The 26,874-nt window shown below is 40.3% G+C and overlaps 1 protein-coding gene across 1 annotated transcript in view; it reads right to left on the bottom strand.

Moving 5' to 3' along the window:
* The window catches only part of cntnap2a (contactin associated protein 2a), a 305,998-nt gene that overhangs the window by 137,391 nt on the left and 141,733 nt on the right, over window positions 1–26,874 (bottom strand). The window contains 6 exon segments of the mRNA XM_034132634.1: window positions 861–1,122; window positions 3,106–3,249; window positions 6,469–6,653; window positions 7,497–7,647; window positions 7,913–7,965; window positions 14,727–14,874. Coding sequence (XP_033988525.1) covers window positions 861–1,122; window positions 3,106–3,249; window positions 6,469–6,653; window positions 7,497–7,647; window positions 7,913–7,965; window positions 14,727–14,874 — 943 coding nt within the window.

Genomic DNA, 26,874 nt, shown 5'->3' with positions numbered 1-26,874 from the left:
CTGGAAAAGTCTCAAAATCGTTATATTTAACCCTTGTGTGGTGTTCATATTTTTGTTACTCAGCCAGTGTTCGTGGGTCTGGTGGACCCGCTGCCTTTTTGGGTTTCAATTCAACACAATCAAACTATTTTATGTTAAAATACTCAACAGATGTTTACTTCATCTCAATTACAAGCAATATAAACGACATATATGGTTAATATTTGCCCTTTTACATTTGTTAGATCACATTAATGAATTCAAGTGCTACTCGTTTTTTTGCCCGCTGACCGGCTGGTCCTGTGGCTTGTACTAGCTGATGCTCAATCTCATCCTCTTCTTCAAAGTCACTGTCAGACTCAGAATTCTCAGAAATGTGATCCTCACATTCTGAAACCTCTTCCTCTTCCTCATCATCATCAAATGGTTCTCTCTCTTCCAAAATCCCGAACACCATACAAGGGTTAAGTAGAATAATGAGTAAAAAATAAGAGGGTTTAAAAGTCTAGAACAATTGGCAGTAACACAACAGTAAGTGCACTTCCTGTATGCGAATGCTGGTGAACTTCTTCAGCAAGTTTCCAAATATAGACATGATCGAAACTGTACCAAACTAGCTTTAAAATAACCCTATGCAAATAGAATATGTAAGAAAGCTGTTTAGCTGTCCAGAGTCCAACCCTGTATGCATGGATTTTCAGTGAAACGCCCAAATTATTCTTGTTTTGTGTCGGAGTAATACTTCCAACACAACGGAAAATACAACAGGGACAGGCATCGCGACTTGGTAATGATTCTGGATTGATTTTGTTAAACTAATTGGCTTCTCACTTAAGTTGTGTGTTGTGTCTTAATGTGTGTGTACCTGTAGACAGACTCACCTGATGATAGGTCGACCCGCTGGTTTCTGGTCTCCTGCGTCACGTTGAGATGAACCCCCACCTTGCTGTCCTCCAGGGAGATCTCCAGCGTGCCGTCGTCCAGATTACTGAACAAGAGGAGCCCTTCGGGGTTCCAGGTGCGAAACTGGAAGCTGACAGATAACGTGTCGTGATTGGCTCGTCCCGGCAGCTGCAGGAAGCTGGTGGCGTTGAAGAACACCGGGAAGGAGTGTGTCTCCACGCAGGAGAAGGACAGGTTGCGCTGTGGAGACACCAGCAAAGAGAGGTCTTTGAAAGTTATGCATTGGTCTTCAGAGAGAAAATAAAGCTAATACATTGAAAGACTGATGTTGCTTGTAAGCATCAGAATAATGGCTCCACTTCTTTGAAACCAGGGTTGAACAGTAACCTCGCTGATGTGTGTGTGCAGGCGAAAACAAACACTACTGTGGATTTTAGGGACTAATTACCTTCGAGCTTCTCCAAACGTGTGCTTTTAATCAAATCATTAGCAAGCGCACACTATTGAGCTGCCTTACCATCTATAGATGATTCCTGATTGCCTCTGCCTGTTTGTGAGATTTGAGAGCAGATCTGTTTTGATTAGAAATGAAAGGCGGCGCTAGTCATCAGAAAGAATTAGAGGTGCAGCTTTAATGAACTTGATTAGTGTCTCTATTTGTTATATCAGCTCACTAGAGATTGTACTTGATAGACTGGCTCGGAAGAAGCAGAGAGAAGTGCTTTAAAGTCTATCACATTTTGTTGTAAAACTAATTTGAAGGATGGCAAGACACTTAAACCAAACAAATGATGGCGGCTTTTGTGGCTGCTAGCCCTGCACACGGACACATCTGTGTTCTTAAAGTATCTGCACAATGTGACATCCTGATCCTGTGCTATTTGAACGTGTTTGAAAAGGTAATATGCATACATTTGGTGCAGCATCGTCCCTTTTCTATGCAAATGAGGCTCATTGCAAAGGAAAAAGCGATCAGAGCTAATAGCCAAACACATTAACAGTGAAATGATGAGCTTCTTTCGAGGAAATGGTGGTTACTGAAGTGCATTAATAAGGAGGGTGAGGGTCACGCCCAGACTTTCCAGAGATCATGGTTTATTAAAACTCAAATATTTTATTTATATTTTTCTCTGTCTATTGTTCTGCTTCTGTGTTTTGGTGCAAATGTATTGATAACACTCTTCTACATGGATAATTGCAATCAGAAGCAAAGACGGGTAAATTACACTTAGCTGCAGAGCTTGATCGGCATGTTTGGACGGATTGGAAGTAATGCTAAACTCATGTTGTGATCAGAGCCCGCAATCCACTCTTTGGGAATTGTTTTGGGGAATGTGCTGGATGCTGGACTTACACCAGTAATTATCAAGATACCGTGCATGGATTTGTTAAAGTGGACCTATCATGCTATATTTGAATAATATATTGTAGGGCCATACCTATATAAGGTATATTTATACGTTTTCTTTTTCAAAATACCAAACAGATCATGCATTTTAGCCATGCCTCATTTTGCTCTATTTTGCTTTCCTCCACCCTGTCTTTGCATGAGCTGCAGCTGACCACGCCCCCCTGCAAAGGAGGGGGCCGAGTTACGAGCGCCGTGTTACCATGCTGTTACCATGCCACGGCAACCTCTCATTCCCCTGATAGGTCAGCTCCTCCGTCCTGACGTCAGTGAAATGTTCAAATCTGTATCAGTCTGTATCAGATCCGTTGCAGCCCCGTTTTTAGAGATTTGGGTATGGAGGAAAAGAGAGAGGGTTGTGTTTTCTGACACTTGGTGAGTTCCCTGGAACACCGGGGACACATATTCATGTAGAAAAGACATACAAAAGTGCATTTTGCATGATAGGTCCCCTTTAAGTAAAGCATCTAAAAGGTTGCTTATTCTGTATAGATGTGTTGAAAACAAACTGTTCCAGTGGTTGCAGTGGAATTATGTTGTTATAGGTTGCAGTAAAATGGCACACAGATATCAAGAGGGAGCACGACGACAGGAGGCAAACACACGGAGAGGCCACTGATGGGTCAGATGTATCTGATTAATTATGAATCTGTTCAACTATTTTGGTACGGTGAATAATTTGTCCTCTCACTCAGGTCAGATACAGACTTAGTGTGACAGTAATGACCATGTTCAGTTTTCAGGTGCTGTGTGAGCATGTTATTTCAAGCATTTTAGATTTATAGTTACAGTTCGTAACGGCACATTTCTCTTACAAAGCTGGAGGTGTCTATCTTCTTCCTGCGGGCCAGGTCTGTGATGTTGTCTCCGTTGTAGTTGATGCTCTCCATGCAGCCTTTAAAGTTCTTCCTCCCGGCTCCAACGGGCTTTCCACTGTACGGCATCCCGCCAAAACTCAACTGGGGAAGAACAGAGGGCGAAAATACACATTAGGATTTTGTATCATTCATTTGCTTCCAACCTTACTTGAAGAATATTGCCAAATGTATTTGTTTAGACATTTCCAAGGGATTACAGTAGCAACATTCACATATCATGCCAATAGAGATTATTCATTGTTTTTGTATGAGAGTTGGGGAGAAAAATACATTGGCTATACCTTAATGCTTTATAAGGTGCCATACTTACCAAAGGAAAAGAGATAGTGCTGTTTCATTGTGCCACATTAAATACCCCCTTCATAGGATATGTCATTTGTTTTGACAGAAGTCCTTGATGTGTACAGCATTGAGTTTGTCACTTCTGATTAAATGTGTGTTAAATAAACTCACTACAAAAACTACCTTGTACCGATTTTATTATTGAGTCGAGCCAGCCAGATTCAGTCACTCCTCTGATATCATATGTAGGACAGTTAGTGTCAAACAAACATTAAATCCCAGCATATTTGGTCTGCATAACAAGGACACAACCGACAAACCCTAATATAATTACTTTTTAACCAAACACCTTGATATCAGCATATGTGCATGATATATATTAATACAATATGACTGCTGGAGCAGTGAAAGCATCAAAGGAAGGGGCGGTGTGTGAGGAGCAGATGTGATGAGAGGAGAGGCTAATAAACATCTGCTGGGAAGCACTGAAGGACACACAGCTGATGAGAATGGAAAATGCGTGCATATTTTTGTGTTTGAGAACATATGTTTTTTTTCAGACATAGCCCTAAGCGAATCCAAGTTGATGTGCAATTACCAGTCGATATGTGTCCGTCTATGTGTGTGTGTGTTATTGTCTGTTTCTGCAGTGACGATCCAGCTGTCTTAATTACTGCCAAGGGTGGACACAAATGGATCCAGACATTTACTCTACAGGCTTAAATAGGAACAGAAAACACGCACGCACGCACGCACGCACGCACGCACGCACGCACGCACGCACGCACGCACGCACGCACGCACGCACGCACGTGAGTATAAAAATAAAATCTATAATGTAATAAATAATAATAGGCAGGTATGTATTTATAATAATAATAATAATGATATATATGTACAGAGTCACATTTATTTCACATGCAGGATGATTATGAAGTATGACAGCACTTTCCTATGTTAAAGGAGATAAGAAAGGAAGCATTGAAGCATTTAGAGAATTCAACCAACTCTGAGCATGCAGCTTGAAAACGTAGGGGTATTTTCACCTTAATAGAAACCTTCATAAGTAAAAAAGACAATCCAACCTTAGCCATTGTCCCCACTGGGTTTAGTCACAGCCAGGGCAGGCTGCAGTATATTTCTCTTGTGTTTCCCACCTCCCCTGTGTGTTCTCTGCTCTCCTGTGTGTGTGTGTGTGTGTATGTGTGGGTGTTCTCTTGCTCTCACTCTCCTGGCTCCTATATCCCTGCTCAAGCTGCACTGCTGCTATCAATCTTCTCCTCACCCCTCTCACTCTCCCTGCTCCTCCAACACGCCTGCAATCAGCTCATAATCTCTGCAGCACATCGCCGGCTCCTCTTCCTCTCTGTGCCGCTCTTCGTCTCCTCTCCTGTGGTAGTCACTTCCTTCAGGCCTCGCTCGTCTAGTTACATCGGAGTACTTGTAGTTGTGTGGATTCCCAGTCAGACTTGAACTCTTCTTTTCCCCCTGTGCCTCAGGATCATCCGCCTTCATGCCTGCCTTGGTTAACCATCTTCCCCTTTCCACTCACCCACCATTCCCTGTTGACCTGCAATAAACCTCCTTAAACTGATCCTGCCTCTGTGTGAGTTCTTCCATCCCATCATAACAGTTTGAAATGATCGGACAGTGCTTTTGGAGGGGGTTAGATTTGATCTGAGAACTGCTCACCTCTGCAGATATTCAGCATGTGGTGCTGAATATAACAACTGCCCAAGGATCCTGAACAAGAATCCTCACCTCCATCATTATGTTCCAAAAATCAGCTCAAACATTAATGAAAGGACGCCTGCGAGCTGGTTCAGGGAGACTGCTAAAGTGCATCGCTACACTCCATATGGCATGCTTGTCTCTTTTTTAAAGCTGTACTGCTGCTCTGCTCTGACTTTCTGCTTAAAGCTCCACTTCCACCCCTGCTTCCACTTGTAGGCTGTGAGCAGAAGTTAACCTAGAGGGGAAGCTGGTGTTATGAGTTTAGAGCCTCAGAGCCAAATATCAGTGTTGTACATATTCACATACATATCCTTCCAAACTAGGATGGGACTAAAATATACCTGAGAAGAAGATGAGTCAGCTATTTGTGTGTGTCAGTGCTCAGGCTGCTGACATGCTGGTTAGAGTCATGTTGTAACAGCTAACAGGCTAGTTCATACATATTTGAAAAGCCTCATGTATCTTTAATTATAGCAGTCCAATATGTGTGTAATATCTGTTATTTTCCACTACTTTTTATGACTTTACTATCCTAAAAAACACATCAAAATAAAACACCACTGTCTCTCTAATTTAGAGTTATATGCACAGTCATGCAAAGTCAAATGTCTCAACTTTTTTCTTTGACCACCTACATACATGCCACCCATCTGTATTAACCAATTGCATTTCCTCATGATCATTAACCTGCAGAAATACGCAGGCATTGTCACATTCCTGCAATGGTTTTGTCCCAGTAATGCATGCAATCTCACAAAAGCACCAACCCCGCTTCACATATGCACAAGCAGTTTTGTTTGGAGCCAGGAAATGACCAAATAAAACATGGAAAAGGACAACAAATGGTGGCTTTGCCCTGCACTTTGACGCCCTCATTCTTTCATACAGTAGCCAAACCCTCACACTTACAATCATCACTCAGGCAGATCTGAGGTAGCTGAATACATCGGCTGACATTTTAGCTTCTTCCACACTCCGCCGGTTCCTTTCTCATAATTGAGCTCACCCATGACTGCCTATCAATGAACACCTGTTGAATCCTTCAACACCCAAAGGTTTGATGATGTCAAGCGGATATGTCTTATTAAGAAATAGATGTAAGGCGTGCAGTTAAGTAGCAACAGCTTTGTACAGCTGTAGCTAACACATATAATCTCCCAGTCATCTGTTGAATGCATTTGTATGCCATTATGCTTTTGTGTTGGATTATTTCCTTCATGTAATTCAAAGGGGAAAGTACAATACTCTCTTTTCTTCACATCCACGCCTCTGAGGGCCTCATACCTCATAGTCCAAATCGAGGTGGTCAAACTCTCCGTTGGTCCTGAAGTGCTGAGTGTGTCGGTCCAGAGTGAAGTTGACGTTACGTCGGTAGCGTTCGATCACCACTGAGTGCCAGTGGTTGTCGTCCAGGAGGCTGCCGGTGGTCACAGAGGTGTGACCCATGATGGAGCCGTACTGATTACTGCCTGCAATTAACATATTAATGATATGTTACAGAATCTCAGGTAAAAAGTGTAAAAAAAAAAAATCTATAATTAGATACATTCTGGGCATCTTACGGACTAAATGTGTATGCGATTTCTCTGGCAAGGCAAAAGGTAAATTGACCTATACATAGGTTTCCTGAAAAATGTGCAAATTTTTATGTATTTATTCACAACTATGGAATATAAGCAAGCAAGCTGATTCAAATTGAATATGCTTTTTCCTGCCAATATTATCCCACCTGTTGTTACTACAGGTCTATGGGAGTGCGTCACTGCAGTGGTTGTGTGTGTGTGTGTGTGTGTGTGTGTGTGTGTGTGTGTGTGTGTGTGTGTGTGTGTGTGTGTGTGTGTGTGTGTGTGTGTGTGTGTGTGTGTGTGTGTGTGTGTGTGTGTGTGTGTGTGTGTGTGTGTGCTGCAGGGAGGCATCATTAAAGGTTACAGAGAGCTGTCAGCACCACAGCTGGCGGACGGAGAGTGATGTGCACTGTGGATTGTTGTGTCTGTTGTTTACAGGGTGAACGTATTGAGAGGCAGGGCATTCATTTAGATTACAAAAGTTTAGCGTTATTGCCAAGCCTATAATGATGCTATTATTCTTTTGACCTTTCAAATTGTTTCATTCGACTAACGACAATCCAAGGATCAGAGCAGTACTGTGTATAGCTTGGCTTTAGACTTATCACCACTGCAAGAGTTGTATTTACAAGACTTCCAAAAAAGTCTACAATAATGTAATAGTAAGTCAGCTACATTACAAATATCGTAGCAAGAGGGTCAGCCTTCCTTTGCATTTCTTTGTCAAAACAAAAGAGTGTTTCTGACCCAGGTTGATCTGCATCAGCAGCTTGGCCATGCGCAGCTCCAGAGTGATGTAGTCCCCCTGCTGGCCCTCCCCGTGGAGAATCACTCCCTCGCTCTCTGACGTCTTGAACCTCAGTGCGATCACATCTTTGATGATCTTCATCTTCTTCACCTGCACAGAAGTGAGAAAACCACATGAACCCCACAGAGCGGGAAAACCGTTGTTTACAGCTAAATAAACGTAGAAAGAAAATATGAAAACTAACTTTCTTTAATTTACTGCAAAACAAGAATGCCTTCACTCTCCCAGATCTCCCATTAATGAGTTCCCATCATAGTGATATTTGTTCATATTTAAGATCCAAGCTATTTCTACTAGAATTATCTTGCTATTGTGACTTAAAAAAAACTACAATATCAAGTAACTAATGCAGTACCTTAAAACGATATGAGATCACACCCAGTCCATCAAAGTTGATCACACCGGCCCCTGAAAAAGACAATGTAAACAGTTAGAAATAATAGAGGTACAGAGAAGCTAACAGATGGTAAAAGCCGGGGGCATTAATAGTGCAACAGTAGTACAGTGCGTGTGCAGGCGGATCACAGGTAGATACGTTTAGTTTTACTGTCGGGTCACTCATTACTGGATCCGCGAGCTGCATGATACTGGCGGGCTGTCAGGAGAGGGGGAGAGCGCCCCGTTTATTATTTCCGTGTTATTGTAAATTACTGTACACTTTTGAATAATGTAGTTAATCTACTATAATTAGTTTGTTTAATATCGAATCATATCAATTTGTTTTAAAGCTCAATAAATAACAAAGAAGACCTTAAAGTTTGACCGGCACTTTTCTAATTTTGTCCGGAAGATTTAAACTGTAACGGACATGTTGACCGGCAAAAAAATCATCCAGCGGTGAATGGGATTGAGGTGAATGTGATTGAATAGGCTGAAACAGGGCCTGATGGTAGCTGTGTGTGTGTGTGTGTGTGTGTGCGTGTGCGTGTGCGTGTGTGTGTGTGTGTGTGTGTGTGTGTGTGTGTGTGTGTGTCAGTGGGGGATGCATGTTAGCCTAGAAAGAAAGCGTCGCCAGGTGTGCTAATATGCTAATAATGGATGAAAAGACTAATGGTTTGTGGAAATGTAATATTTTCTGACTGCCCCTGCCAGCTGTATGCGTGGGAGGCTTGTGCATTAAACATGTCATTTGTACAGGTTACTATTGCTGCAATAGAGCTTTTATCGTTTCAAATGACGTTGTACCCCAGGCCTCTTTCACAGACGACATTTTGACGTGTCACAGTATGAAAAGCTCAGGTGTAAATAATACGATGAATGATGACATTAAGCGGCTTGTTTCAGGGTCCTGACATTATACACTCTGGCTCACTATCTGTCATGGCTCACTGGGATAATTGAATATAACACAGCCACCGTTAATGTTAATAGTAACACCTGTGCTTGTATTCTATTATGGCAAATCAAATGTCTGCTGTGAAAAGGCCTGTGTCAAAGGAAAAGTGGGGGATTTATTTAATGTTTTCCACATTCAAGCAAAGCAGTTGGAGTAAAACTGTGCTGTTGTTCAAAACACTGTGACAGAAATATTTTCTATTGCATTGTCAAAGGGTCCTTTCTCCGCACACTGCAGCCTTTTCAAATGAAATCGGGTGAATGAGAAGATATGAACTAATTCTAAAAAAAGTGTGGAACAATAAATCATGGCCGTTGCAAAAGGTATTAACGTTATACTTCACATCATAAACCCACCAGGTGTTTTCACTTGTGACTAATTAGCTGCCGGGATGGAAAACACCTGTGTGTGTGTGCTGTGTTTCAAGACTGTGAAACATAAAACAAAGTATATATATATATATATATATATATATATATATATATCCAAATGACAGAAGCTAAACTAAAGACAACTAAGTATCAGTTGCTATGATTACAGAAAATACAATATATTTGATTTACCTGCAGCGAAGCAACAGGAAAATTAAACGTAAATTGAAATTCAAATCTAAAAAAAGAGACACGGCAGAAAGGAGACACGGTGAAGGACGAGTAGATTGTCAGAGGAGAAATAAAGTGCAGTGCTTGAGGCGCTCTCCAATCTTACTATCATTGTGTGTGTGTGTGTGTGTGTGTGTGTGTGTGTGTGTGTGTGTGTGTGTGTGTGTGTGTGTGTGTGTGTGTGTGTGTGTGTGTGTGTGTGTGTGTGGTGTGATTGCTTGTGGTAGGTAGAGTGTAGAGGCTTCTATATGATAACAGTCACATTGTACCTCACTCTTACTTCCTCTCTTGCTTTGTGACTTATATAACATTTATACAACTATGCAAAGCCTTTCATAATAAACACCTGGAGAGGAGGGGGGGGGGGGGGGGACATTACATCTGTTTCCTTTGTTCTAACTTCAGTGCTCCCCAGATGATCCCATGCTGTGTCTCTCTGGGTAGAAAGACATGTTTCCAGCAGATCAAACCCATCCTGCAAACCCAAACTGATCTCTTGTTTTTTTTTTTTCTTGTTCTCCTTTTATTCGTCAACTTTCAAAAAACTTTTAAAGTTTCACATGCGGCGTCCTGCTTCGTATCTGTGTCCTTTTGTGTTTCATATGTCAACAACATCTGTGTTTGCCTTTGTGTTGGCTTGTATGTCCAGATTGTCTTCATTTTCATACAGAAATTGGTCAAAAACAGGAATAATTCATCCCTTTTGATACGATTAACCTCAATCTTGTTCTTGCACTACTTCTATCCCTCCTTTTTCTATTACTTTCTCCATTAGTTCCCTTTATATTTCCTTCCTTCTTTACTTCCCCCTCTTCCTTGCATCCCCTTATTTGCTTTAACCCCCTCTCTCTCTCATCATCTCCTTCTGTCACGTTTATGGTGCAAACAGTGTTGGTGGTTGACAGGTTTCCAATTGTTTTATGAGATATTGCAGATCTAGGTGTGCCGCTCAGAAAAGGGCTGGCGGCTCAGCTGAGTGCTTGTTGTCAGGAGAGATGCTTTATGGGGGATTGAGGGCTTCCCCCACTACCTGCAGATCACTGTGACGCAGAGAAAGAAAAGATGGAGAGGGGTGGACCCACGGTGATGCAGAATAACGAGGGACGATAATGTGTTTGGAGCCAGATGGGCACAAGATGACCGGTTTCAGACCCTTACCCAGATGGTGGTTTTCCACCAGAGATGTGAGGAGACAGAGGGTGATAGAGATACAGAGGGGGGGCTGGAGGTTGACTACAGACAGCTGCATGTGACCTGCAATATCATCTCTTAATGTATTATTTATCAGGGTCTGAACATTAGTTCTTCACTTTCTGCACAACAGTGGCTGTGTTGCTGAGCTACACATAATTGTACCGTCACATAATTTAATATTTATAAAGTATCAATATGGATTACACTATATTTCTCCACTTTAAATATAACATATCTAGAATTCAATACAGTGTATGGTTAAGGTGTGTGTGTGACTTTTCTTTGTGTGTGTGAGTCAGTCTTGGATTATTAATATTTGTACGCAAGTCAAATGCGTTTTATATAATTGGAAGATTTAAAATAGGGTTTGTATGACTTTGAATGATAATCAAACGTTAAATATTGTGTTTGAGTTTACATTTTGTCAATGTTTTTAAAATGTGAAAGGTAAAATGGGAAACAAATATGTAAAATAATAGCTTGTTTAAGACCTGTAATGCAATACTGCAGCACTGATGGCTACTGTGAAGATCTTTCATAGGTTTATGTGTATAGCCTCAGTCCTGCTCCGGATATAGATGCTACACATACTATAATGATAGTGAATTATTAGTGTATTATAGACACATGCATTTCCACACATTTGGTCTACCTATGCTGTAAAATGTGTTATCTCTTCGATTTACACACGGCATCTATTGCACGTCTGTCCGTCCTGGGAGAGGGATCCCTCCTCTGTTGCTCTCCCTGAGGTTTCTCCCATGTTCCCCTTTAAACTGTGGGGTTTCTCTGGAAGTTTTTCCTTGTACGATGTGAGGGTCTAAGGACAGAGGGTGTCGTATCCTCATACTGATATTCTGTACAAACTGTGAAGTCTACTGAGACAAATGTGTGATATTGGGCTATATAAATAAACATTGATTGATTGATTGAAACATCGTACTGACAGCATATTTAGAGTATAGTCGCCGTAAATGGGCCACAAGTCTGACAGGATACACCCACATTCAAATTCTACATGCATGAGAGTGGTTGGTTTGTACAGAAAATTACATTTGTCCCCCGTTTCCGTCTGATTTCCCTTCCTCTCACACACCAGCTCGACTACTTCCTGACTCATTTATGAAATAATTGATTTTCTGTTGATCCGGCGTTAATCAAAATGGAAATGAGCATGTCAATTCCCCAGCATTGTGGCTCTGGCACAGACACATGCAAACACAGCCTTTCATTGCACAGCCCTAGATGAGTCATAATATGGAATTGCATATAATTACCATACATTTTTCCAAACCTAGAATTATCGTCTAGAACCAACTCATTTGGTGATTATGCCGGGAACATAACGTCTATATTTATCTGCCTCCTTCCCCTCCTACTAATTCTCTTTTCTTCTTTCATTCTATTTTCTTTTCTCCCCTCTTTCATCTTTGGACTGGGAAGCAGGGAAACATTTAGGAGGAGTTTATTCTAAGAGAAGCGGGAGTGAAGGGTGGGAAGATGAACAGACGAATGTACAAGTTCTCATTTTCTGACTGAATGCCTACGAAAGGAGCAGTGACAGCATAATCATGAGAGAGCACTGTGGGCTTCAAAACACAGATGACAGAAAACTGTGAGAGATGACACACCCCATCAGGAGTGTGCAGGTGTGTGTGTGTGTGTGTGTGTGTGTGTGTGTGTGTGTGTGTGTGTGTGTGTGTGTGTGTGTCTCTCTTTCTCTGTTATTAATGCTGTCTGAGTTTATAAGCATGTGTACACCTGAATGTCTTCTGTGTTGTTATTGTGTGTTTCGTCTGTCCATACTTTTAGTTTCTTTCCTATTTGTCCCTTATTCTGTGGTGTAGGGTTTGCGAAAAGGGTATTTTGTTTGAACGAAATAGACATTTTCAATGCACAAACCTCCATTGAATTTAGTTGACAATTACATCCAGTAGATACAAACATAAATAGATCTGATTCACTGTTTAAAGACTCACTGTGAGATTTTTGTTGTATGTGTTTATTTTGGTCTATTTCTATTTTTTTCATTTATTTTACATGTATTTATATATTTTTTATATTTTATTTCTATGACCATTCATTTATTTTTGTCGTATGTTTGTCTATTCACTGGGGAATACCACCTGGAGGGGGAGGGGGGTGGGATTTGGGGGGTTTGCAACTTTTTGTCATAAATATTGGACATACTGTATTTGTGAAAAACTGAAAAATAAAGTTGTTAAAAAAATTTTTTTTAAAAGAAAGACTCACTGTGAGGATGCTGCAATTGTATTTAATTTAATCATTTATTTGAATAGGGACAATGCACATTAATGAACACTTGTGAACACTAATGACAAATAATGCTTCAAGTGTAAATATGCCGGATTTTAGCTTTGAGCTAATTTCCATCCGTAGTCCCGAGATAACTCAAATTGAGTTGTTATTGACGGTGAGTACTTCACATTAGCAAGCTAGTGACAAACACTTGTCAGAGTTACACATTCAACTTGGATCAAACTCTATCTTTTGATAAATAAAACATGTGTCATGTATTCCATCAGTCCTGCAGAGAATGTGTTCACAACTCACAAACCCACTGGTGTTTCACTTCACTTTTGTGTCATTATCATTATGGAATAGGGTTTTTTAATGAACTAGGAAAAGTAAGAGTAAATAAAGATCAAACATTATGAAATTATGAATGACCCTGTCGTGTCGGCTGCCTGCCTCAATGTTTCTTGATTTACTAATGTCTTAATATTTGTACCTTGAGTATTGTCTCTGAGAAGCAAAGCACAACACCATTATTATGTTAAACCTGCATGACGGTATTGATATTGAAATGGTCTAAAATGTGCCTTTGTGAAAGCGAGACATCCAAAAAAAGGGTGATATTAAAAAAAACGAATATAGTGCTAAATATGATTGAGACCTACAGTGTTAGAGAATATATACTGGAAGAAGGTATCTTCATTACAATCAGCAAAGGACTGGTTTACTCCAATCACAAAAGCAGTCACGTTTATTAGAAGTGAATCATTTCCTGTCAAAGTTGTTTGTGAGTGCCGAGTGTTTTTGTTGAAATGGACACGTGATGGACGGACATTTAGAGAGCTGGATCATGTGTTTGATCGTTGTATGCATTTGCATCTGTGTGTGTGTGTGTGTATTAGTGTGTGTGTGTGTGAGTGTGTGTGTACCACATCTTGTCAGCCTTATCACTACTGACTTGCTTTTCTTTTAACATGGAGTAGGATATTAAACAAGGGAATCATAATCAAAGGGATGAGGGCTGACTGGAATGCAATACATGCCCTTGTTTGCAGCACACACACACACACTCACACACATCCACACACACACTAAACGACATCCACACACACACACTCTCATACATCCACACACACTAACATACATCCACACACACACTCTCATACATCCACACACAGTGTAATCGCATCTCCGGGTGAAAGACGTACGTGTGTCACTTATAACAGTAATTTATGCAGAGGCTTAATTGAAAATTGTTATCAAAATCAATTTGGCAGCCTTTAATGGGATGAGAGCAGAGAGGCTGCGAGAGAGTCAGCTCCCTGGATGATACAATTGTTAGAAAGCGGGAGAGAGTGTGTACGTGTGTGTGCAACTGGACATGCATATTCCTGTGTATAAAGTTACAGTGTTTATTTATGTGTGTGTGTGTGTGTGTGTGTGTGTGTGTAGGCAGGTTTTCACACTGGGTTTGTTTTGAATTCCTAAACAGAATTAGCTCCTAATGAAGAAAAAGCTATTGCGACATAATTGGAGCTGACAAACTATAATTGCACTCTCTCCATGGATCCATACATGTTTGTCTGAAATAATAAACTATTATCACGTACGAATACGAGTATTGGAGTGAATATATTGAGTTACAGATTGTGTGTGTGTGTGTGTGTGTGTGTGTGTGTGTGTGTGTGTGTGTGTGTGTGTGTGTGTGTGTGTGTGTGTGTGTGTGTGTGTGTGTGTGTGTGTGTGTGTGTGTGTGTGTGTGTGTGTGCGTGTGCACTCACAGTAGGAGCAGCCGTACACCTCTATGCGCAGACCGATCCGTCCCTCCTCGCTCCAGTCCAGCGGGACGAGCCTCAGGAAGCGAGCCACGATCCCCGGCTGCAGCTCGTGGCGAACCGAGCTCTCCGAGTTCGAGTTTCCGGAGAAGGCCTGTGAACACACACACACACACACACACACACACACAATGAAATTAAATACATCAAAGCCACAAGCCTGCAGTCAAACAAGCAGCCCCGGGACTTGAGGAAGAGTATGTGTTCCTCTCACCACATCCTGCCCTGAAGGGGCCCACTAACAAAACATACAAAATAATTATGAGTCTACACACTCTAATATGCCCGCCATAATACGATCCGACTGCAGGGGATTTCAGGAGGAAATTGCATATTGTATTTACCTAGAAGAGGATGTAGGAAACTCCCTTATCACATCATCTCATATTTAGTCTGATTTTCAGGGCTTGTGATTGATGAGGTTCACAGTTTCCTACATTCAGTGAGTGCAGTCTGTGAAATATCACCCTCTAGAGACAATACTGTTTTGTCTTTTGTGGGCAGGAGATTGGACTTATATTCCTTTTCTGTAAAACCACATCCAAACATTTCCATACATGCAAAGAACACAGTTTAAGAATCCCTTTGTGCGTCTAAAGCAACAATGAAGTGGTATGGATTTGAGCGCATCATGCTATATTTGGCAATTGGTCAAATGTCTAGAAATGTGTTGGTAGTACTACACTTCAAGAACAACAATTATGGTGGCATTATCCTTCAGCAAAGGTAATATTCTTACCTCCAGTAATCCTGTTAGAGAGGAAGCTCAGTGTATGAATATATGTGTTTAAATTCACAGAAATAAGAGGGACAGAAAATCCATCTGTGCCAAACAAGTCAGCAGAACATTGAACACATCTCTTCTCCAGCTCCTTTTATTCTTGTGTGACTTCCTCTCTCCTTCACTTGACCTGGCACATTATGAGGAGAACCTCCAACCACCTACTAACCTCACCACAGTCCCTCAACTCAGTTCCTCTCGGAAACAAACACACACACACCTGACCTGTTCCCTCTGCTCTTCTTCTACACACACAACATTTGGCAGGAGCATCATTAAGAGCCTAGCAGTTACAAGATGAGAGTAGACAGCCATGTGTTAGTCTAGATAAGACATGCATGGGTCAGGGGAGTACTTTGGGACTCTGCTTTGAGTAGACACCTCAGTGACCCCCGTGTGTGCCCCTGAAGATATGCTATCTGCAAAGAAGAAGATGGTCACACAGAAAGCTCAGAGAACCTTCACTGTGGTGTTCAGCAGACACGAGGTGAACCTCCTCTGTGCATTTCCTTCACTTTCACTTTTTTCATCTCTATTTATCCAGGCGAGGTTAACTGAAGGCACAAAAACACTATTTTTTTTATTAGCACCTTGCTTCAAATTCACACAGCTCCACATGACTCATCAGGGCGCCCTTCAGTACACTCGAGCTGCAGCAGCGAGTCTCTGCAGGTGCACAGGTCCTGGATGAGGGGTAAGTGATTTCCAGCCATGGAGCTCACTCACAATACTTTATGTCACAAGCCGGGGAAAAAAGAGGAAACCTTCAAAGTTAACACAGGGCTCCTGCTGCTTCAGAAAGGGAAACCATTTGTCATGTCACACTCTTTCTTTTCTGAGTGGTTCCAATGGATTTAAAGCATCTCAATTACATTTCCCGGGCGTACATAATACCTTGCATGCATAACAGAAGTCAGATGTGTTTCCTATCTCACTAAATGCAGTTTAAATATGCATTATGTCCAATGGTAATCCAGCACCAGACACTTTTTACGCTGCTATGGACTATCTTGCACTAATGGACGTTTCCCAAAGATATGGAAGTGACAGTTATTTTGTATATATTGATTGTTGTGCTTATATTTCTTAATGTGTGCATATGTATAAATGTGTCTGTTGATTGTGTATATATAGAATATACATATTTTTAAATATATTTATTTTTGAATTCGGGATTGTGGGAAATGGTATTTTGATCTCTCTGTCTGTACACATACAAATCTCTGACAATAAAGTTGACTTTGATTTTTAGATTTTGTAAGGCTAGTTCTTGGATAAATGTTGGATCAAATGGCAACATTACTCAAGACTAGAAAAACGCACTGCATAACCCTCTCATAGACTGAGCACTGATGCTACTACAATAAACCCCATACAACCAATTGCTAAGAGAAACATCTGAAAGAATAAACATTGGTAAATATGAATGAACTTAATATTCCCTGGTGCTAGCATCATTCTCAGATTTTCTGTCCAAAATGCATCTCTTTTGTTCTGAAATCTTCACATCTTGTGCTGCATGTTGGTCCTTCAGTGAAGTGTTCCCAAATGCCCGTGGTCCTGGCTCAGGATATGACGTACACAAATGACTAAATTAATCAATTTGTACACACACACACACACACACACACACACACACACACACACACACACACACACACACACACACACACACACACACACACACACACACACACACACACACACACACACACACACACACACAACACCTTGCCGTGTAAACCTTTCTGCAGCTTTAAAACCTGATATCCCCTTAAGCGTATTTCATATTTGGATATTATTAAACACAACTGTGAATACTGTATATCTACTAAGGATTTGGCTGACTGCGTGCAGAAGACTTAACTTCCTTTTGTCCACCAGACACTTTTCTCTCCTTGCCCGTCAAGGTATAAGAGATAGAAAGGGAGAGAGAACAAAATCAGTTTTTAGCTCCACCCAAAAACTCTATCCCCATTTCCCACTTTTATTTCTCTATTGTGTTCATCCTGCTAGTCGGCACTTATCTGTGCTTGGCTGAATGAACAGCTCAATTCAAAGGCATTACTATGCAGAGCGGGGGACTGAAGGTAGCATAGTGGAGAGGAGAGGAGAAGGAGGAAAAGTTGTGGATGCTGAACACCTCGTAAAAGTCTGCTTAGTCAACCATTTAATTCCCTCTCCTCCAAAGTCAAATCATTAACAAGCAAACCAATGAGTAATTGGGAATTTGGTGGCTGTGTGTGTGTCACTTCATGGAGTGTGTGTGTGTGTGACCGTTTATGTCCGTGAGTGTGTGGGTTAGGCAACTTAAGAGCTTAGGCACTTTGACGTTTTTTGTTTAATCAAGAACTGAGGTAATTGACGGCAACAAAGGCCACCGAGTGCCCGAGGCGCCGTTCGCTGCGTGTCCATGAGTGCACATGATGTTATGGGTTTTGTGTGTTCATCAAAAAAAAACTTTCAAAATGTTCTGCAGTATTCCATGAAATAAATAAATACAATGACTCCTTAGGAGATTTAAAACTAAAAAAAGGATAACTTTATATTCCTGCAAGATGTGTTTTAAAAGAATAAATAAGCAAAGAAACAATTGGAAGGAATTCATAGCAGCGCACTTGATTCAAGCAATCCATGAGATCAGTGGAGGAAAAGCAATGAGAGGAAAGTCGGAAAACAAAAATAATGAGGGAAGCCGAGAGCCAGCCAGAGTCCTTGTTGGGCATTTGGGCTGCTGTCAATCAAGAAACACCAAACCAATCACTTCACTACAGCTGGTCGACAGATACCCCCAGTGGTCTGCTCTGCAACACACACACACAACTCGCCCTGTAAACGAGACACAGACGCACGATGCCATGCCTTGTGCATATCGTATCAGCCATTATCTAGTTGTTCAGCAGCTCTCCTCCTCCCCGAGTCACTTACTTATTCTCCCTGGCTGCATGTTTTTCATTTCCTGCATGTGCATCTGTCATTTCTGTCTGTGTTTGTGTCAGAGAGAGTGTGTGCGAGCGTGTGTCCGTGTTTGTGTGTCTCTCTTTTGACAGCCAGACACAGGCCTTTCCAGAGAACAGATCTCCAGATACTGAGAAACAACAAGTGAAGGCTATTTTCTGCCGTTTGCTTGTTGCTGCTGGACTCTTTGTTAGACCAGCCAGGAGTAAGGGCCATTGTGTGTGTGTGTGTGTGTGTGTGTGTGTGTGTGCTCCTTCCGAACAGAGGCAGGGGAAATCAGTCCAGCCTGGTCTGGTCTTTTGTTTTTATCGACAAGTGAACAGGACAAAACAGGAGGGCCATAGAGAGATGTATGTTTCTGTGAAGGCCTGTGGGTGTTTTTGTGAGGGTGTGTGCGTCTACTGTGCCAAGGACAAACTGTTGTAATGCTAAATATAAGTCACGCATCTTTAAATAGTGTTAAAGTAGAATATAACAATCTTCTGTTCATCAACAGGTGTGGGGGCATATGGCACAGAGACTTTGTGTACATGCCTACAACAAAGACTTCGTTTAGAAGAATACAAAGTGTTTTAGGAGAGCATTTTGTTTTTGTTGAAAACTACAAAGCGTTTTCCGAGAGAAACCAAGTGTGACACAACCTACTGTAAGACACTGCTGTGATCATTTCAAGCCTCCCTCTACAACATGGCACTTTGAAAAGTTAGCGCTTCTTTCTGGATATGGCTCTTTCTGCCCTCTTTCCAACAAACTAAAGTCAATTAGTTAGTCAACTTGGTAAATCCCAAAAGTGGCATATGTTCTCAGTGTGCCTGAAATAATTTGTTTATTTGCTTACTGACATACAGTAAGTTACAGGAGAAATGTTGAAGCATATTGTTACCTGATTTACCTCTAAATATAAGGGTAATAATTCTGTTTCACTTTGAAATGTTTGACAGGAAGTGCTTTTATTTTGAAGTGCTCTTGAACCCGCTTTGTTCATTATTCTAAGCTTCCACTAAACAACAACATCACACTCTCAGGGTTATGTCGCTTATAACATCATGTCTCCTGTTATCCTGCCTCGTGTCCTTATTTCTAATGTCCTATCAATTACTCTGATATACTATTTGAGAATCATTGATCCTGCACATCTTCACGTTTCATTATAATCATTGACTTTATGTCCGTGTTTTTGTGCATCAAAATGCTATTTATTTAGGCAAGCAAGGTGTTTCCAATGTTCCTTTTGGAGCTGGAGCATAATTATAACCCTTTGTGTGTGAAAGCCATGTGCCGGAGCGCAGCTATTCAGACGAGTCTCTCATTACCGGCTCTCACCTGCTAAAAGGAGCCGCTGACAAAGAGACCTGAAGTCTTTTCTTTGCTTTACATTCATTTTAGCTGAAAAATGAGGAACACTTCGAGAACATTCAATACTTTTTTATACAGTTCCATTTTAGATAATTACTTACTGCAGAGGAATCAAAAGGACTGTGGACGAATCAAGAGTCACATCATCAGTAGTGGAACTTCACTAAATAATCATTTGTGGGAATACTATTCTCCCGCACTGAATTCATTTCCACAAAGAGTCGGACAGGGGGACAGAGCAGAGCTTTAAGAGAGCATCACTCAGCCGGGGAACATTTGGCAGCGTCTGTCCTCTGCTCACCAGAGACCTGCGCTGATGGAGTGAAGACTTTCTCCCTGCCTCGATATAGAACCTCTCACCACAAGTGGCCGTGTTTGTGTGTGTGCCATCCACTCATTATTGTGTGTTTTGACATGATGTTTGAAGGGGGGGACAGCATTTTCACATGTCTGACTTCTTCTTCACATCGCCCACTCAGCTCTGACATTAGTTGGAAGACTCATGAGACATTTGAGAAGAAGGGGGGTTCAATTCAGCCAAATTAGTCAGACAGACAACATCAACAACAACAACAACAACAACAGTCTTAAGGACCAAATAGATACATATTTTTAGAGTGGTGTTAATGGCAACACCTGCACACTGTGGATATAAAATGGGTACCATTCAGAAAGCACAGCGCAGTCCTTACCATTAGAATCAGTTGGAATCAGAATACTTTTAGCGAGATAAATAAATATAACACAATTTTTTTTTTAAACATATAAAATAAATAATATAACATTTGAAATATTGTATTACATATATAAATCAACATAAGAATTTGAAGAATGAGCTATACAAATGTAGAGTAAAAAATGTGCATTTTGTACTTCAATATATAAGGTGGTGTATTTGTATAGTTCGAGACAGTTGCTCCATTTTATAATAAAATAAATAAAAGACAACTAAATATAAACAAATATCAATATGCTGTAGAAGAAGAAATATAAAAGAAAAAATAATTTAAAATATTTAAACACATATAAAAATTGATTAATAATGTGCAATAACTATATAACTAATAACTATTATAATACATATATGATATAGTTGTAGAAGGTTAAAGTAAAAATGTACACAATGTACTGTGTTGTATTCGTATTATTAATATTTGAATGTTTCATGGTGGGAGAAGTGTCCTTTGAATAGATATTTCAATGGTTTGTCTAATGTCAAAGATGTACAATGACAGTGTTATTAAAATGTCAAATCCTCTGAAGTTGAACCTCCACGTCTCTCTGGGAAGTGTCCACTATCTTAATTCCTCCTCCTCGTTATCCACACTCAGCATTATTTAATTCCCATGCAACTCTTATCTGGAGTGACATTAAAGAGGCTGACATTCAGATCCTGTGAAGTTATCGCTTCGGATGAAGATACAGAACCCACATATTAGACTTCATATCAAAAAGATGAGGGAAAAAGCCATAAAAAAGTCATATCTGTGACTGCCAGCAACGTACTCCTCTGCGGTCTGATTAATTATACTCAAACAAGCTGGATTTTAATGCTGGATGCAATAATTCATTGGCCAATAGTAGTAAATGTCAGTGAATGTGTTTGCATGACTTCATACACGTGGATGCCTCTGTTAGCAATGTATGTGCCTGGTCAATATGAGTCAGGATCAAGAGGATCATATCTGTTAATACACACATCAAACTGAAAGCTAAACCTCTCAAAGATCTTGCACAAATATAAAATCAGTGCACCTAATTTCCTCTGACGTAAATCATCTCCTTGGATCCGCTCCACAATCCGTCTTATCAGCTGGAGCCAGTTGCTAGTTATAGATCATCTCCATCTGCCACTTGACTCATTACATAGAGTCATCGTGGTATTCATCTTAAAATACTCTTCGAAATGACGCTTATTTCTAGAACAATGAATAATATGTGAGAAAACAATGGTTGTTTGTTTCTCCTGCTGGCAAAAGCTATTATTCAATATTATTTTAGGGAGGATATGTCCCATCTTTAGTGCAGCTGCTATCCTGACAACAAGGACAGTGTCATTGATGTGAAGCACCACTTAGATAACACTAATAATGATGAGTAACTACAAACCCTAGCACGAGCAATCCTTATCAAACATCAGAGCAGTTGCAACGGATTTGGTTTCGTCCACATTGTGTAGCTATAATTAAAAGGCAGATAAATTAATCAAATATTTGTGTTTACATGATATTTCCCCGCCTCCTACTCCTGATACTATCACACACACACACACACACACACACACACACCACACACACACACACACACACACACACACACACACACACACACACACACACACACACACACACACACACACACACAACACACACACCACACACACACACACACACACACACACATATACCATGTGTACATCACTTCAGGGGACATTACATTGACTTACATGCATTTCCTGGAGACTTATCCTAACCTTAACCATAACCAACACATGCCTAACCCTTACCCTTACCCTAACCCTAACCCTAACCCTAACCCTAACCAAGTCTTCACCCTACAATTAATGATTCCTCTCGTGGGAACCTCCATTATGTCCCCATAAGGGAGGCGAGTCCCCACACGTGACTGTGTAAACAGATTTAGGTCCCCACAAGGATAGTAATGCTAGGACACACACACACACACACACACACACACACACACACACACACACACACACACACACACACACACACACACACACACACACACACACACACACACACACACACACACACACACACACACACACACACACACACACACACACACACACAGACACGCCAGAAGCTTCACAAGGAAAGGAAAACAGACTTATCATATCTACAGAATATAAACACATAACAATGAAGCATACTAATTACAATATAGTTTGCCAGTGAAATATGAATTAATGAGCGAGGTATTTGCTCGGTTGTAACACAGAGATGTGATATTTGCATATGATGGATCTTTAAATAAAAACACATATATTGTGTATTAAACATGCAACACATTCTGGAAACAGATTTCCAATGTCAGAGTGGTTACTGGAAGATGGTAGCTTAACTTCAAATGGCCCTTATAGATACTTTTAGGTTTAATATGAATATATAAAAGTATGTCTTTCATCATAACAAGTGTTTAAAGTCTTGTTTTTATTCAGACCAGCCATCTGCTGCTTCTCTTTAATGCATACATTTATGCAAGATATTTTGAGCAGTCTCTTATCTTTGATTTTACCTTAACCATTTTATTCATTTTTCATTGCTTTGCTGTTGTTTGTCTGGTCCCTTGCACTAATGTACACTTACTTCCCTCCTAATGTAAGCCCTCCAGATAAAAGTGTCAGATAAAATGCCTAAATGGAAATGAAAATGTATGAGGCACTTTAAGTCTGTATTTAATCAGATGCACAAACACGGAGGGCAATTTGAAGCGTACGACTAGGAAAATCACTCAGGTTCAAAGAGTCAGCGCTGTACTTTTATTTCTCTGAAGTGACTGTGAAATATTGCAGATAAATAGATCGAGCTGTAGGTTTGGAAATGTGGAAACCAGAGGAGGAAGGTAAACACATTTATTACAGTGAAAGCAGAGTTTTAAAAACTTGCTTTTGACTTCAAGCTGTACGGCCTCGTTATTTCTTGTCAGGGAAAGGAGAAAAGACACTTAACCACCAGTCTATGTGGAAGAAGATGTATCTCATAATATTATGTTGGTATTAGATATTTAGTGCCACTGTTGGTTGAATGTATAGGTGTAGAGTACACCATTGTTTTTGTGTGATCTGAGAACACCAATTATATACAACTTAGGGCTATGCAATTAATCGTATTTTAATCGCAATTACGATTTTGGCCTGCCACAATTACGAAAACAACATAATCTAAAAAAAAAACGATTATTTTGCTTTGCTAGGTTGTGACATATTTGATCTAATTTATTTTAGTCTAATTTATTTTGATTTATCATATTTATATATGTTTAGTAGCTTGTTGAAGTGCGCTCCAAAATATTTGTTGATCTTGTTTATTGGTATTTATTATTTTTATATCATTTATTTTTGTATTGGTTTTTCAGTTGAATTATACGTTCAGGGTAATCAACAGTTAAAAGATACTGTTCAAATTATTATTTGTATTTGTTTTAAAGTTCAATAAATGGATGTTTTCAAAGTCAATGAATAATCGTATTTAATAATCGTGATATCAATTATTGACCAAAATAATCGTGATTATGATTTTTTGCCATAATCGTACAGCCCTACTACAACTTCACTCCAGATGAGTTGAAAATGTATTTTAAATTAACATAAGTATAATTAACTCCAGTCCAAAAGACCAAATTCTGGCTATTTGTCTTTACTCCAATGAAACACGCTATTCACATGCCCTGGCTTGATCCTGCATCAGTTTAAGATCTGCTACGCTGGCTGTGTTAGTTTATTGGAAACATACATTACTGTCAACGGACCTAGAGAACTAGCTCCAAGCTTTCATCCTCATTAATAAACAATATGACATTTTGAGGAAGGGCCTGTCGGCATTATCTCAATAAGAGTTATTGAAAGTAAATGTGTGGAATAGAAATGTGACTTAAAATGTTTTAATGTGCAATGTGACAACGGTTAGTGTTCTCTTGTTTCCCAGACTTCTACAGTATTCACTACACATCACATTTAGTTATTTCCCCTACCGTGACACGCATTCAATCATAAGTCTGACCCTTAAACTGACATCAAATTATGCAATTCTAGTCCTAGTCCTCTGTAATGTTTGCAAGTGCCACTATTTTCTGAGACAAGGTCTTCAGAGGATGCATGAATCAGTGAATCTTATTTGTGTTTTTATTTATTGCCATCATTGCCAAAGTGCAATTTAACACAACATAATTAAAATGTGTTAGTACCCTGCGGAGCTGAACAAAACAAACATGGTGTTGTTACCAATGTTACACACAGAGTCCTATTATAGGACAGTATGTCATTAAGCTCTAACAAATACATTCAGTCTCTCTTGTACCCAGAGGGGAACTTTTAAGCGATTTAACCCCAATTATTTGCATTTACTTGTCCTCTTCTTGTCTTTTTGCATATTGCATCCTTTTAAAGTCTAGCTACTATAACCGACATCTGTAGCAGGCAGTGTGGTGTGTGTTGTGGTGGTAACACATAAGAAACAAACAATACAGACCTGCTGATCAACACATCTTGAGATTAGTGGTTAAAAAACACCACTCTCCATTCACTATAATAGCTATATGACTCATACGTAACATAGTATCTTCAAACACATCCATTGCATCTTCCATTACAGCCAATAAGTGCTCCTCTTTAAGTATGATTATAGTGTAACTGATTAATTAAAGTTTGCACTCATTGACAGCTCCTTATAGGCTTTTTCCTCTGTTGGATAAAGTTGTAATTATCGCAGTAATCCATCAATGTCACAGGCGGTACATTAATGAGACACTAAAACATTATTTTTGTACAAAACCAATAGTGCCTTGGTCAGGGCGTTATCCTCCCCTGGGACTCTAAGCTTCCACACCGCTGCTCTACCTTTAGTTTGGCAGGTGAAGAGTTAACTCATCAGCGTGGAGTAGCGGCAGGCGGTGATTGGTGCTGAAATGAGCCCGAATTGAGCTTTCATGCATAAGACTGCAGGACAGGTGGTTTTCTCTCCGGGGAGCGCTGTGTGCAGCTCATCCAGCGGTGAATGGGATTGAGGCGAAATGTGATTGAATAGGCTGAAACAGGGCCTGATGGTGGCTGTGTGTGTGGTGTGTGTGTGTGTGTGTGTGTGGTGTGTGTGTGTGTGTGTGTGTGTGTGTGTGTGTGTGTGTGTGTGTGTGTGTGTGTGTGTGTGTGGTGTGTGTGTGGTGTGTGTGTGTGTGTGTGTGTGTGTGTGGTGTGTGTCTCTGCAGCATTAAGTTGCTTAAGCCCTCTTCCATCCAAATCCGTCTCTTTGATCAATAGCACTGATAGCTTCAATATTATGACCGTTTATGTGTGTGGTGTGTGTGTGTGTGTGTGTGTGTGTGTGTGTGTGTGTGTGTGTGTGTGTGTGTGCACTCATATTGCTGCAATCCCAAAAGCATCTACTAAATAAGACGAGAGAGAAAGGGAGAAACTAATGGCTCCAGTTTTGCTGCACCGGGGGTTATTGATGGTTTTCTGCCCCAGTTGAGAATTATTGGCCCTGGATTTGTTTACACTAGCAATATTTTAAATTACACTGGCAATAGATTAAAAAGCAATATATGTGTCATACATCGAGGAAAACAAGGGAAAGAAAGTTGCCCGAAGTTGGGAATATTTCAAAGATGAATGTGTTTTCGAGGTTTTGCAGAAATATTACAGGCAATGCATCAGGGTAAATGGCAGAAGGAAAACACTCCTGAATAAATAATAATCTGCAAATAATTATGATGCAGCGCACAAAAACAACAGCTTAATTTACTTTAAACTGTTAATGATCCATATTTGTCACTGTATCCAGACTAACATTAATATAAGAGAGCAAAATGATGAATCTATAAAGGTCTGAATGCAGGGATTTAGAAGCAAAAGACACTGTGCACTGGATTGTTTTATTTTGTGGGATTTTGAATGCCAAATCCCTTTTAGCTTAAAGTTTAATGATGCACGTAACCTTTATTTAATCTCTAAACCATTTCAGTAGAGAATATTGTCCGTTTAAAGACGCTACAGAGAATGAGGCACGTCAGGTAACACTTCTTTGAACTTGTGTACGAGCAACAAGCTGACGTGCTTTTTAAAATAGTATGTAATGTCATTATTAGAAAGCACCGTGTGCTTAGAGGGCACGCACTGGACTCCATTTTATAACCCTGGCAGGAAAGCCAATTTAGCGGCTTGAACTTTTTTGGTGCATTTTAGAAAATACATTTCCCTTATCGGATTCACTCCTTAATAACGTTCTGATAGAAAGTGCATTTCCTGAAACAGGGGTCAGC

The sequence above is a fragment of the Trematomus bernacchii genome, unplaced genomic scaffold, assembly GCF_902827165.1.
Source record: "Trematomus bernacchii unplaced genomic scaffold, fTreBer1.1, whole genome shotgun sequence".
Lineage (NCBI taxonomy): Eukaryota > Metazoa > Chordata > Actinopteri > Perciformes > Nototheniidae > Trematomus > Trematomus bernacchii.
This window is presented reverse-complemented; position numbering and strand designations above follow the sequence as displayed.